General features: G+C 39.7%; 1 protein-coding gene across 1 annotated transcript in view; it reads right to left on the bottom strand.

Moving 5' to 3' along the window:
- PCNX2 (pecanex 2) overlaps nt 1-15,291 on the bottom strand; it is a 294,170-nt gene that overhangs the window by 83,392 nt on the left and 195,487 nt on the right. Inside the window, exons 21-22 of the mRNA XM_073627975.1 lie at nt 8,974-9,082; nt 6,232-6,361 (exon numbers count right to left, since the gene is read on the bottom strand). Coding sequence (XP_073484076.1) covers nt 6,232-6,361; nt 8,974-9,082 — 239 coding nt within the window. The remainder of the gene's footprint in view (nt 1-6,231; nt 6,362-8,973; nt 9,083-15,291) is intronic.

Below are 15,291 nucleotides of genomic sequence, written 5' to 3' on the forward strand. Positions count from 1 at the left end.
GCTGCTGCCAGACTTATCCACCTTACCAACCGCTCAGTGTCTGCCAACCCTCTACTTCAATCCCTACACTGGCTCCCAATCACCCAGCGAATTAAATTCAAAATTCTAACCACAACATACAAAGCCATTCACAACTCTGCCCCAAGCTACATCACTAATCTCGTCTCCAAATATCACCCAAATCGTCCTCTCCGCTCCTCTCAAGACCTCCTGCTTTCAAGCTCTCTCATCTCCTCCTCCCATGCTCGTCTCCAGGATTTCTCCAGAGCCTCTCCCATCCTCTGGAACTCGCTACCTCCATCTATCCGGCTAGCCCCTACTCTTGCTACCTTCAGGCAATCCCTGAAAACTCATCTCTTCAGGAAAGCCTATCACGTCTCCAACTAATCTCCTACCACTTCCACCAGCTCATTCCCCACAGATACAACCTTTTGTACCACCTACCCCACCCTATTAGATTGTAAGCTCTTCTGAGCAGGGCCCTCTTAATCCTATTGTATTGTATTGTATTGTATTATATTATAACTGTATTGTCTCCCTTTTATATTGTAAAGCGCTGCGTAAACTGTTGGCGCTATATAAATCCTGAATAATAATAATAATAATAATAATAAATCTCAAGCTCACTATACTCCCCCAGAATTATATGAGTATGTAGACTCTATAATGTTCCCTACCCTGTCAAATGAACAACAATTGTCACTGGAGATAGATCATGCCCTTAAAAACTTTGCCAAACATTAAACCCCCAGGACAGGATGGATTCCCAATTAAGTGGTATCTAGAACACCGAGAGGCCCTGGTACCGAGATTGCATAAACTTTACTCCACTACCTTCACACAGAAAGGTCTCCCTCCATCTATGAGGGAGGCCCTAATTATACTGATTCCTAAGCCCAATAAGGACCCTCTCTACTGTGAATCATATAGACCAATTTCCCTAATTAATACGGATCTGAAAATTATATCTTAAATTTTAGCTTCCCGCATAAATTCAGTAATTACTACACTGATAAACTCATATCAAACCGGCTTTATTCCGGGGAGAGCTACATATAGTAATATACGTAAATTGTTTACAAACCTTGAATCCCCTAATACATTGACGGTCCCCAGAGAGGTCGTATCCCTCGATGCCCACAAGGCATTTGATTCAATTGAATGGCCTTATCTTTTCTATATAATGAAAAAATTTGGGTTTGGAAATAATTTTTTCACCTGGATCCGAATACTGTATGACCAACCTATAGCCCGTATTAGGATTAATGGAATAATTTCCAAACCATTCACAATTCGCAGAGGCACCAGGCAGGGGTGTCCACTCTTACCACTATTATTCGCACTCGCTATAGAACCCCTGGCCAGACTGCTTAGGTCTTCATTGGATCTGCAAAGTATGTGGATCAGCTCCTTAGAAGAACGCATATCACTTTACGCAGATGATATGTTACTTTATCTATCTAATCCCCGGGTTACGATCCCTATAATGCTCCGCCTAATTAGTAATTTTGGAACCTTTTCTGGTCTCAGGGTGAACTGGACCAAGTCCAGTGTTTTCCCTGTGGATCCCACACTCCCATTTGATCTCTCTCTTGACTGCCCGTTACAAGTCACTCCAGTATTTAAATATCTGGGAGTTACAATACAATTACCGATTTCCAACTATATTATAAATATTCTCTTACCGTTCATAGAATCCTTTAAAAGCAAAATAACCAGCTGGGCACACCTGCCATTGACACTAATGGGTAGAGTAAACCTATTTAAAATGGTTTATAGATGGGGGTAAGTGGCGCTACCTGTGTTGGATACCTGATTAATTAATTGTATAGTCTCTGCTAGGCGTGCAGGTAAAAATAAAATAAAACAAAACAGATTCCAAAAATGAATATGTGCAAATTGAAATTAATGTGCCGTGCCAGTGTGTGCAAATAAATGAGTCCTTATTGTGAAGGAAAGTTGTAAATATACCCACATTGGTGACAGTTGATCAGACAGTATATAGATAATCAGATAAAAAACGTCCCTCCTAAATGCATTTAAAGGGGTTAAATAAATCCGTGAATAAAAACCTTCTTTTCAGCTGATGTGATCATTAACTGTCAATCTGTTACCGATTGATACCATACATCTAATACAAGTGTTAACACATTGACTCCCCAGCAATCAGCTGGGCAGCTGGATACAGCCTAAACACAGTCTAAACACAGTGCATCAGCGTTGCAAAACCAAATTATTAGTGACAAGAGAAATGTGATTAGTAAGAAAAATTGTGAAATTCATTCGTTGTTAGACCCACATTGGATGTGGGTCTAACAACTATTACACTGTGGAAACAGTGTAATAGTGAGAAATACATCCACGAACCTCTCTCTAGGCTTGACCTCTCTAATCTAGTGTGGTAGTCTGACTCCTTATAGGAGCCCGACCTTTTTAATTTAATTTATTTTTATGTAATTTGATCGCTGTAATCAGCATTTTTGAATAAAAACTACTTTATTACGTTATCACACTATGGGAGCCCTGTCTCTTTCATATGAGGTGAACCCGGAGTTCTGAAGGCTATATTGCTATTGGAGTGGAAACCCCCAGGGAATACTTCACTGGAATCCTAGACGGCATTGGATGCCGGAGAATATATGCTGATTACCCCTGCAGGGGTGCATGGAGCTGGTGAGTGGGGAACCTTGAGGGGGAGCACCGGAGTCACTGGATATCAACTGTAGCAGTCACAAAAGTCACTTTACACAGAATACTTGAACCTGATGGAAATATATGGAACTTTTTAAGCTGGGACTCTCACAAATGGATTTTTGACTTTTTTGATCAATATTTTTTCATTTTCTCACAATTTTTCTTACTAATCACATTTCTCTTGTCACTAATAATTTGGTTTTGCAACGCTGATGCACTGTGTTTAGACTGTGTTTAGGCTGTATCCAGCCGCCCAGATGATTGCTGGGGAGTCAATGTGTTAACACTTGTATTAGATGTATGGTATCAATCGGTAACAGATTGACAGTTAATGATCACATCAGCTGAAAAGAAGGTTTTTATGCACGGATTTATTTAACCCCTTTAAATGCATTTAGGAGGGACATTTTTTATCTGATTATCTATATACTGTCTGATCAACTGTCACCAATGTGGGTATATTTACAACTTCCCTTCACAATAAGGACTCATTTATTTGCACACACTGGCACGGCACATTAATTTCAATTTGCACATATTCATTTTTGGAATCTGTTTTGTTTTATTTTCTTTTATTTTTACCTGCACACCTAGCAGAGACTATACAATTAATTAATCAGGTATCCAACACAGGTAGCGCCACTTACCCCCATCTATAAACCTGCTCTAACTTATTTCACCCCGTGAGGGTGCAAATAAAAAAAAAAAGGGGGGGGGGCTGCAAGCCTGGGTCCGTGAGCGCGGAAACCTTTTCCCTTACTATTTAAAATGGTATTTTTGCCCAAATTCTTATATATTTTGGCAAATAGCCCTGTGTATGTACCCAAGAAAATCTTTCAAGAAATTGATTCTTTATTGTCGACATTTCTTCAAGAAATTAATTTTTTATTGTCGACATTTCTGTGGTTTCCTAAGAACCCCAGAATAGCTTTGGCTACGTTACAATTACCTAAAACTCAGGGTGGATTAGCTGGTCTACATACACTGGTGGCTTTTTCCACAGCTGGATAATGCTGCTACTGCGGCAGAAGTGGCCCTGCTTTCCTCCTATGAAGCTATAAATAACGTAATATTTCGGAAAACAGTTAGACTTGATGAAGGTACAGATATAATAAAGGTCTCTCTTAGGATATATAGACAATGTCTCCCTCTGGTTCCAGATGACCCAGCTTCTATATCTCCTAATCATCCTATATGGTTTAACCCATTTCCTCATTTTTATGACCTACCTGATGCCTGTCTCTGGGCTACAAAGGGACTAAAATACATACATCAGTTATATGACCAAGGCCAATTTAAATCTTTTTCCAGCACTACGGCAGGAACTTGAGATACCTAACACATGGAGTTTTAAATATCTTCAATTAGAACATGCAGCCATGTCCCAAATAGGTCTTAGCAACATTTTCTTTCAAAACTCTGCCTTAGAGGGAACATTAATACAACCAGAATATATAAGGCTGATCTCTACTTATTATAAGACGCTGGGGCAACATAAATCCATTCGATTACAGGCTTTAAAGAACCATTGGATAGCGGATATACCAGACCTCTCTGATGACAATTGGGAGGAACTCCTTAATACGTATTTTGTCACTGCAATTTCTGCTAGGGACAGAATGATACAATTACGTATCTTCCATACAATTTATTACACCCCTCTGCGGCTCTTCCGTATGCGGAAACTAACCAGTCCCATCTGCCATAAGTGTCATAGGAACACAGGTAATCTACTCCACATGCTCTGGAGCTGCAGAAAAATACGACCGTTTTGGTCACAAGTAACCCACTTTATTTCAATTAACTTTAATTTACCTAATATTTGCAGTCCAAAGTGGTGTATATTGGCAATCTTCGAGGATGTGGAGTTAGGCTCATACCAAAAACAATTCTTGCGCTTCCTATTATATTATGCCATAAAAACAGTAGTTTTGCAGTGGACACAATCCACACCAATTTCCCTTAACCAATGGAAAAACCTGATTAATCAGGTATTACCGACATACAAACTCACATATGAAGCCAGAGGGAGTGCTGGTAAATTCATGAAAATATGGGGAGAATGGACTGAACTTACAGATACATGTGAACTCCCTGAATGATGGGCTGGACTCCTGATGTGCGGTTAAAGAGATGCGTCTATTAGGCTGGGATGGGGACTAAAATTTCTATTTACCTGTGTTATCTGAGAAATAAGAACTATGACGTCTTAAGTTTATACTATTCATGGCTATATGTGCAAGTGTTTAGTTGGTTAGGGATGTTTAGTTTATAAATGTGAAATATTTCTATTCATCCGGGAATTGACTAAAAGATCACCCCGTAATGAACATATGTAGATTGTGGTTGTGAGGGGGGGGGGGGGATTTTCTTTTGTGAAAAAATACACTTGATACTGGCGAATTGTTAAATGTACACTGAATTTTTATGTACTATGTTTCGAATGTATCCTTTATGAGATAAAGATTAATAAAAAATCGCAGTTTAAAAAAAAAAAAAAAAAAAAAAAAGGCCGGGCTCGGGGCGCAGATAGTGCGCCCTGATCCCATCCAATTTTGTGACCATAGTGAATGAATATTCGCTATTTTCACACCGCATTGCCTCCCCACCAATCTGGAGGCAGGTCAGTGAGACCTGTTTCCTGATTGGCCAAGGCGGCAGGCGGCCCTATTGGATGATCAGTGCTTTGCCGGAAGTAGGACAGAGCGGAGGAAGCTCACTGGAGAGGAGACGCCGGAGAAGAGGACACCTTACCAAGGTAAGCGCCGGTCCTCCTGCACGGGGTGTCCCGCGATCCATCCAGGGGGGGGGGTGTGGTGGTCACGGGGTGTCCCACGATCCATCCGCGGGGGGGGGGGCATTGGTCACGGGGTGTTCTGCGATCCATCTGCGCGGGGGGGTGAGCGGGGTGTACCTGGAGGGTCACTGGCAGCATATGATGGCCAGACTGGCAGAATATGATGGGCACGCTGGCAGCATATGATGGGCACACTGGCAGCATTTGATGGGCACACTGGTAGCATATGATGGCACAGTGGCAGCGTTTGGGCACAGTGGCAGCATTTGATGACACAGTGGCAGCGTTTGAAGGGCACAGTGGCAGCATTTGTTGGGCACAGTGGCAGTGTTTGATGGCATAGTGGCAGCGTTTAATGGGCACAGTGGCAGCGTTTGATGGGCACAGTAGCAGCGTTTGATGGCAGAGTGGCTGCAACTGATGATTTTTTTTCAAAATTTTTTTGAGCACCAGCCGCCACTGCTTACTACACAGTAGATCTGTTTAGCAGAACTCTTTGCCCAGGCTTATTGCTTAGATGGAAACTATAATAGTTTGCTAGCATTTATACAACCTTGTCTTTCTTTTTTTTTTTCTTCTTTTACAAAGTTCAGTACACAATGCCGTGGTGATGCTGAAGCAGAAGCTGTATCTTTTCACTCTCTCTAACTGAAACATGAAGCCTTTTGTATACAATAGAACAGGAGGGGGTGGGGATAAGACTGTTACTTGTTCAATACCTGTTACCAAATAGCTTTTACCTGTTTTTTTTCTCCCAGAATTTGATTGGTCTAGCATATGATGCCACAAAAATGACACTGCCAAGAAAAGGACTAAGTGGCATTGATAAGACTGAAGTAGCAACTGTTTGAATGAAAAGCATAGCAGAATCTGAATCAACATGTCAAGGTATACTGAGAACACTTTATTTTTGTAAATATATTATAAATATAATAAAATCTGCAATGTTCAAGTTACTAAGTGTTGAGGTGTCTAAAAATATTTGAGGATTCATTTGTTTGATAGAGCAGTTTAACAGTCAAATCTGGGAACATTCATATGTACTGTATGTCTCATTATGTCCCTGGCCAATACTCCCACCTGCCTTGGCACATGGTTTTTGGTTATTGTCTGAAGACAGCATTTTTAACATTTAGATCTATCGACAATATTTATATTAGGAAATACATTTTAACCGAAAGTTCATTTAAAACTGTGCACACTTTTAGCACCAGTAAAGAAGGTTTTACAATTTAAAAAGAAAAAAGAAAACATGGCATAAATTTTGTTAGGCAATCTGAATAATATGACCTGAGATGATCAAACTGTTTAAATTCTATTCTGTTTCCACTTTTTCAGTTATATTCTATGATCTGTTTTGCATCAGATTCACTAATGTTCCTGGAAAGAGACCTTTAGGGTATTTAAAAGTATTTCCTCTACTGAGTTCTTAAGTATTTTTTTACCTAAATACATACTGTTTATAGAATGATTTCTGATTTGCAATATTATCTGAAAATGTGTTTACTAATTGCTAGCTTACTACGTTTCTGCCAGTACCCATTTCTGAGTGGTGCACCAGGGAGATTGCACATGTATGCAAGTGAGAAAGATTAAAATAAAAACTGTAGTATCTCTCCTAATCCAATAAGGACACAAAGGACAATTAGTCAGTCTGAGCCTGGCTACAGACCTGCTGCTGGCTTACCTAATGCACTGCACATAGATGAAATGCTAGATCACCATTCTGTAGGACTAACTACTCTGAAACACAAATCCTTGCAGTTCGTCTTATACTGCTAAACACATAAGCCAATCCGACAACGTCATTTCCTGACAAAACGCGTAGGAAACAGCAACGATGTGATGTCATCACACACAAGTGCCAGGGGAGACTGTCGTGAGAGGATCTGCCTGCTTTACTGGATTACAGGATTTTAATAATCTGCTTCTGATCTCCTGTGGCTCTGGTCTGGACCCCACAGCAAGCAGGAACCCTAAACCCTAGTGTGGGACTTGTTTATACTGGCTGTGAGCCATAACTTTGTTTTCAGCCACAAGTATATAGACTTTTTTGTTCATGCTGAAGAAAGCTGTTTTGTTTTGCTGTTTGAACAATATAATACTGTTTGCTATTTTAACAATACTATACAGAAATACAAAAAATGGCACTGTTGGCTAAAAAGATCTTAAAGAGAAATTTCAGTCCCTGTAATCATGGCTCTGCCCCCCTCCCCCCACCTGTGTTGCAATTTTTAATTGTTCAACACATTAGCAGATGTGCCAGAGTGTCATGGTTATGCAATAGAGGTTGTTTGTCAGCTTACCTGTTTCCATGTGTTCATCTCCTAAGACCAGCTGTCCCTCATCTGACTGCTTTTATTAACTCAAACTGTCAGGTCACCTTGAGGCTAGGTGACAGATGCACACCGGGTTAGAGCGTAGGATTCCCTGGGGTGCGGAGTCTAAGAGCCAGCAGGTTTTCACCAGAGCCTCTGATGGTGAGGATGGACTGGGCTGCAACTGGCTCCAGGTCGCGACCCCCAGGGTCCCCCAGCTCACACCCACAGTAGGCAACAGAAGGATAAGGATAGTAAGGAATAAGCCAAGGTCAGGGCCACAAGCAGACAAGGACAACAGAGTACACGCCAAGGTTCAGGGTCACAGGCAAACAGGGATAGTCGGGGACACGCCAAAAGGTCAGGGTCACGAGCAGACAGGAATAGTATAGAACACGCCAAGGTCGGTAACAGAAATAAATGTAGAGCACACGGCAGGCAGGAACAGGAAGCCAAACACACAAAGGTTGATCAGCAGGGCTGACCTGCAGTGCAGAGGTTAATATAGAGTTCTCTGATAGGAGCTGGGGTGGAGCCATGCTAGAGGAGAGTTAATAAAAGCAGTCAGGTGAGGGACAGCTGGTCTTAGGAGATGAACACATGGAAACAGGTAAGCTGACAAACAACCTCTATTGCATAACCATGACACAGAGTTTTTTTCCAGCCTTTGGGGCCTGGCAGAGCCCCATGGTGCATCATGCCAAATTTCATGTGTGTGCACAGAAGCCCAGCAGAACCCAGCAGAATTTAAAAAAAAAAAAAATACAGAGTTAAAATATGACATTTCCATGGAATCAGGTAATCAAGGATGCCACTGTTTTAAAAGAGGAAGACTTACTTTTAAATTCCTAAAGTTTACTGTGACACAGTTTAAAACTCCAATACACATATTAAACTTAGCAGCAGTAAAAGCCTTATCAAAGTTCTGTCGTACCCCCCCCCCCCCCCGTGTCAAAAAAAAAAAAAGTTGCAATTTTATTAAATATTATTATTGTTGTTGGTAGAATAAAGCACAAAATGTATAGATAATTATAAGTTGGCTAACTACAGTATTACATGAACATATTACCAGCTTCCTGTAAAATGCCACAGCAATTTCATTGTGTCTGTTTATTGTTGGTATATTTAATAATTGTTAGTATATTCAGTAAAAGAAAAGGATACGGGGTATGGCAAAAAGTTGAGCAAATACATGGAATGAAGATCCCCAAGCAATTTGCCATGGTGCAATATATGCCAGAACATAATTCATCTTATTTAGTAGTTCAAGAAACTAGAAGAGAAAAGAATAATTAATATAAAAACATTGATAAATAACCAACAAATTGTAAAAACTTCAAGTTGTAAAAGATTAATCTTAGGTTATATTTACTATAATGTGTAAAAATACAATTTAATTCAAACAAAGCCTGCATCAAACAAAGCATATCAATCATTACTTATTTTTCAGGTGTACACGGAACCATCCACTGAGAGCTAGGGTATGAAGTTACTTTGGGTTTACTCCTGCAGCGGTTAGTAGGAGGGGGGGCGGGGTAATTAGGATAAGCTGTATTTCTATTTCAAATAATATGTGATACACCAATTAATGATAAAAAGACTGCTTTCTTTCACTCCAGAGTATTATGAATTGTGATTCACCATGGCGTAGTCTCCAAGGTTCTTGTATTTGCCATTTTGTTGACTGGAATAGAAACTGTTTTAGTAGGATAGTTGAGGAACCAGTATTAATGCCACACCATTGCAGTATGAATGCTAATGGTAAGATTAAAGGTCCTTAAAATTGATCAATGAATGTCTTTTGGCGCTATTACATAAGATGCCTTTGTTTGAAAAAACGTGGGATCCTTGGATCCAGTACTTGACAGGTGCTACATGCTGAATTAGAAACATCAACTCTACTGGGTTCGGTGAGGGTGCATGCCTCTACTGTCTTACTTTTCTCCCCTCCTTTCTTTATTTTTCCTTGTTCCCTGCATATTTGGAGAATATCCTCGATCCACAAATGGTTGTTTAAGGTTCTGAACTGTATACGGACAAACTCATGTTTGGATGGACTTCAACTTTAGCTCCCTAAATAGAATTCAGGGACCATTACTACTTCTATATCTCTTTCTGTTACTAAATACTTTTTTGAACTTGTGACCCGTTAACGGTCTGTTGTACTTTTATACCTATTTTATTTTTACAAATTAAAAGGTAATTTAAATTAATTTTTTTGGGAATATTTCTTTAGAAAGAATGTCGGAAAACATTTGCCAATTAAAAAAAAAAATGTCCTACATCTGTCGGACGAGCATGCTAGAAAACCAGAAGCCAACTGATTCCTGATCAGTGCTCTTAGCCAATGGCAGAGAGCGCTGATTGAAGTTTTCTGGTGGGAGGTCATCCCTGTGTCAGTACACATCTCAGCAGAGGAGATCGCTGTACTAATGTCGGATGGTTAGTACAGCTTCTCCGACTGGAGCTGTCAGGTTTTTTTTTTTCGTGCAACCCGCTGTCTTTAGGGTACCATACCAGAGAGAGCTTAAGAAAATGAAATAAACAGCTCAGTTAAAGCAATAATGAAAAATAAGTGCTAGCCTACAAATTAAACAATTTAAATAAATAAGGTACAAAAACTTGTGTTTATATAAATCAAAACATCCTTAAATATAAAGTCCAGCTGTGTTATGAAGGAAAATCTTGTAAAGTCTAATAAAAAGTGACACTTTCTTTTTTATACAAGCCTTGCATGTTAGATCCTGTACACAGAATATCGGATCTTCTCCATAGGAGTCCAGGCACCAGCAGCGGTGCGAGGAATAGAGCATTTGGACTGCTAGTGTTGGTGCCCTGCTGGCACCTGCCAAATGTGAGTGCAAGTTTTATATGTTTGTTGTTTTTACTATTTTAAATACAATTTACTACACTATGAAATCACCATCAATCTGGGTTTCTTTACTCACTCATATTGGAGTGAATGAGCATTTACATTAGAGATATCCATAAGTGGGCTGGTACCTGGACTCCTATGAAGAAGATCTGATATTCCGTGTACAGAATCTAACATACATGGCTTGTTGGCTGCTTTGTTGACCGGTGAGTGTAAACTTCACCTGGGCACATGGAAGAACACTTTATATGTACAGTATAAAGATGAAGGGGTCACTTTTTATTAGACTTCACAAGATCACGGTGATTGGGGATTTTCCTTCATAACACAGCTGGACTTTATATTTAGATACTTTCACACTGAAAGCGCCAGGCGTTGGCGGTAAAGCTGGCGGCCGAAGAAAGGGTTAAAATCGCCCGTGTTGCGGTGCTGCCGAAGTGCTTTGCAGGCGTTTCGGCAGCGCTGCCCATTCATTTCAATGGGCAGGGTGTTTTGGGAGCGGTGTATATACCGCTCCCAAACTGCTCCAAAGATGCTGCTTGCAAGACTTTTCAGAACGTTCAGCAAGCGCACCGCCCCAGTGTGAAAGCACTTGGGCTTTCACACTGGGGAGACATGAGAGGCGCTTTTCAGGTGCTATTTTTAGCACTAAAATGCTCTAAAAGTGCCTCAGTGTGAAAGGGGTCCAATCTTTTGATTTATTTAAACACAGGTTTTTGTACTTCATTTGTTTATAAGGACTAGCACCTACTTTTCATTATTGCTTTAAGACTCCTTTCACACTGAGGCAGTTTTCAGGTGTTTTAGCACTAGAAATAGCGATTGTAAAGCGCCTGAAAACTGCCTCCCATGTTCCCCGAATGTGAAAGCCCGAATGCTTTCACACTGGGGTGGTGCGCTTGCGGGATGTTACAAAAAGTCCTGCAAGCACATCGCTCCCAAAACGCCCCTGCGCGTTGCAATGAATGGGCAGTGCTTCCGAAGCGCATGAAAAGCGCTTCCGAAGCACCGCAACACAGGCATGTTTAACCCCTTCTTCGGCCACTAGCGGGGGTTAAAAGTGGTCAAAAAGCGCTGCTTAAACAACAGTAAAGCACTGCTAAAACGAGCTGTGCTTTACCGCTAACACATGGTGGCCCCAGTATGAAAGGGGTCTAACTGAACTGTTTATTTATTTTTCCTAAACTCATATTGGAAGGGTTATACACTTTAAAGGGGGCAGTTGCTCCCTTTTACACCTTCATTCATTTTATTCACTTATTTCCATTTTTCATTTTTATTTTCTATTTGTATCTTTTAAGGATGGTGCCCTCTTACTGTTATTAGACTAAATAGCTCAGTGGAAGAAATTGTTTGTGATGTTTTTACAACCTCTCCTGAATGATTTAACTTGACAGATAGTAACCTACGTTTAAAACGTCCGTTTTGCCACGTTTACATGCCACGTTTAGCCGCGTATGCGTTTAGAAGCGTTGGAAAAAAAAATGTTTTCTTTTCAAAGTAGCCAAAAATGAAAAACGCCTGTAAACGAAACGCGGCTAAACGCAAGTTACCACGTTTAGGCGCGTTTAGCGCTTGAAATGTCTCTAAACTCAGCGTCTGAACTCATTTTTTTGCTTTCCAAAAAAGGCCTCTAAACTCAACTGCCTAAAAACGTCATTAAACCTAACCTGTGTACATGTACACATTAGATAACGTTGGATGAGTTCAGAGGCAGCTGAAAAAAACATCCAACTGCCTCTGAATGTCCGTTTACCAGCAGCAGTGTACATGAGGCCTTACTGAGGATATTGAGGTTAATTTAATAAAGGCAAGTAGGCTGTCCACTTTGTAAGGGAAGTTAAACTTTGCATTGAATTTGCTCCAGAGGTGAAGTGAATAAAGTGAAGCTATCCTGACTTCCATCATCCTATAATGTGCAACCAAAAAAGCATTTTTTTTTATTTTCATAGTACATTTTTTGCAAACCACATTATATTCATTGAGCACTAGGGCAAATTCTTGTACAAAGTGCAACTTTCCTTGCAAAATGAACAGCCTATTTGTCTTTAGTAAATCAACCCCATAGTATGAATTGGGATTAGACATGTGCAATTCATTTTGTTCCGAATTTGTTTTTTAACGAATTTCGACAAATTCGTTAATTCAGAACTCTCCGAATTAACGAAAACCTGTTTAACAAATTTTTCCAAATATTAGTAAATTCGAATATTTGTAAATTTGTACATTCATAAATTCGTACATTTGCACATTCGTAAATTCGTACATTCGCACATTCGTAAATTCATACATTTGTACATTCGTAAATTCGTAAATTAGTAAATCCGTAAATTTGTAAATTCAGAAATCTAAAATAATAATTAACTAATAATAACGTAACTATTACTAACTATTAAATTATAGGTATTGTAATTTCCTTTCAAATTTGGCTGTTAGTGAATGTAACAAATACAAATTTATCTGAAGTTACGAATTATCCGACATAAAGAATGCCGTATCCAAACGAATGGAACGTAATGAATTAATAATAATAAACAATAATAATAAAAACTTTTTATTATTATTATTTATTATTAATTTGTTCCGTTACCTTTGTTTAGATGCGGCATTCGTTATTTCGGATAATTCGTAACTTTGGATAAATTCATATTTGTTACGTTCACTAACAGCCAAATTCGAAAGGAAATTACAATACCTATAATTGAATAGTTAGTTACTATTTCAGATTTTCTAATTTTCGGGTTTTCGGCTTTTCGAATTTCAAATTCACTTCAAAGTCACTTCCCTCGGCGCCTCCGCTCACTACTGCTCCTGGGAGATGTGTGTCATCATTTCCCAGGATTCAGCGGGCTGCGCCGAGGGCTTCGTTGCCATCACAACGGGGCGGGCACTTCCAATGCTGCCGCTCGTTGTGATGGCAACCTGAGTAGTTGACGGCTCTGCGAAGACAGAATGCGCATGCGCGAGATCGGAGAGAGAACGGGCGGTGCATGCTGGTCCAGCAGCAGCACCATATCCCGTAACAGGATCGGAACAGGATGCTTGTGGGCTTCACATGCCCACAAGCAAAATGAAGACAACCAGAACACTGTTATCAAAGTTCTTTTTACAGATGAAACTGGACATCGGGGGACAAATTTTACAGAAGACGTGAGTGTTACAATGCCAGGTTACAATAAAGGTTAAAAAAAAAAATGATTGATTGTAGTTGGAACTCTGTTTTAAAGAGGAGCTTCAGTCTAACCCCCAAAGTCATCAGCTACAAATACTGTAGCTGCTGGATGGAGGAAGGAGGGAGAATAGATAAGGTATTAAGGTAGAAGAGTGGAAAAAGATGTGAACAAATATAAAATATTAGCCATTTTAAAAATGCTTAAGAGATGAACATAGGTCCATCATAGTTCTTTGTCGTAGTAGAGGGTTTCCAATACCAAAGGTTGTAAAGGAGCATCAAATCTCTCTGTGGGGTGGCATGTATCAACAATCAGGCGATTTAATACTAAGATAAGGATGTGTTTAATAGGGAGACGAATGGTGTTCCCTGATGCTGGAGACTATGATTGTATAATCAGCATGCTGCAGAGAATGACCCTAGCTCTGTGAGGAAGCAGTGATCTCTCTGCAGAGGTCCATCCTGTCCAACACACTTTCAGCAGGTGTTTCCTTACTGTCCTAGATTCCACCTACACATAGCTGCTAGGAGGTTATTTATTGCCACCTCCCACACAGCTAAATGCTTCTGTGAGCTGTAATGTTATGTCAGGCTATGTTTTGTCCCCTCTGCCATATTTGTCCTTGCTTGAGAAATATTGCCTTACTTTTAGCTAAACTGGAAAATATAGTTTAATTCTTCTTGTATTTCCTTTTTAAGTGTCTATATGTATTCAGTTCCTTTTCACTGTTTTTGCTGAGTTTTCTATAGGTTGCTGTACCGTGAGTCAGTTACTTGCCCAGTCCTGTTTTTTTTTTACCGGGATTCGATTCCAGTATAGGAAAACTTGCCATATGTGTGATTCTGCCTAAATTACTATTTTTTTTTCAGGTATACCAATAAATGCTTCTCTTTTATTTTTAAGAAATAAATATTGTATTTCATTCGGGGAGGGAAAGTATCCGATTCTGAAAAATATTGAGCTGAAGTTTCTGCAACAAATTTTTATGAATACTCCCAGTTAATGGACTTGATCAGATGTTTGGAATGGTAAGCTGAGGGTCTAAGATCAGTTTTTTCTGTGTGAAGAGTTCATTGATTACAGGCATACCCCACTTTTAAGTACACAATGGGGTTTATTTACTAAAGCTGGAAAGTGCAAAATCAGGCTCACTTCTGCATAGAAACCAATGAGCTTCCAGGTTTTATTACCAAAGCTTAATTGAACAAGCTGGGGATAGAAGCTCATTGGTTTCTATGCGGAAGTGAGCCTGATTTTGCACTTTCCAGCTTTAGTAAATAAACCCCATTGTGTACTTAAAAGTGGGGTATGCCTGTACACAGCTTGCACTCTCCTGGAAAACTATACAAAATTGGAACAAACAAGAGGATAATCTTTACATAAAACCAACCAAATTTTCCTATGTAAAATGCCCCAAAAATAATAATTTTTAAT

This window comes from Aquarana catesbeiana, linkage group LG04, assembly GCF_042186555.1.
Source record: "Aquarana catesbeiana isolate 2022-GZ linkage group LG04, ASM4218655v1, whole genome shotgun sequence".
NCBI lineage: Eukaryota > Metazoa > Chordata > Amphibia > Anura > Ranidae > Aquarana > Aquarana catesbeiana.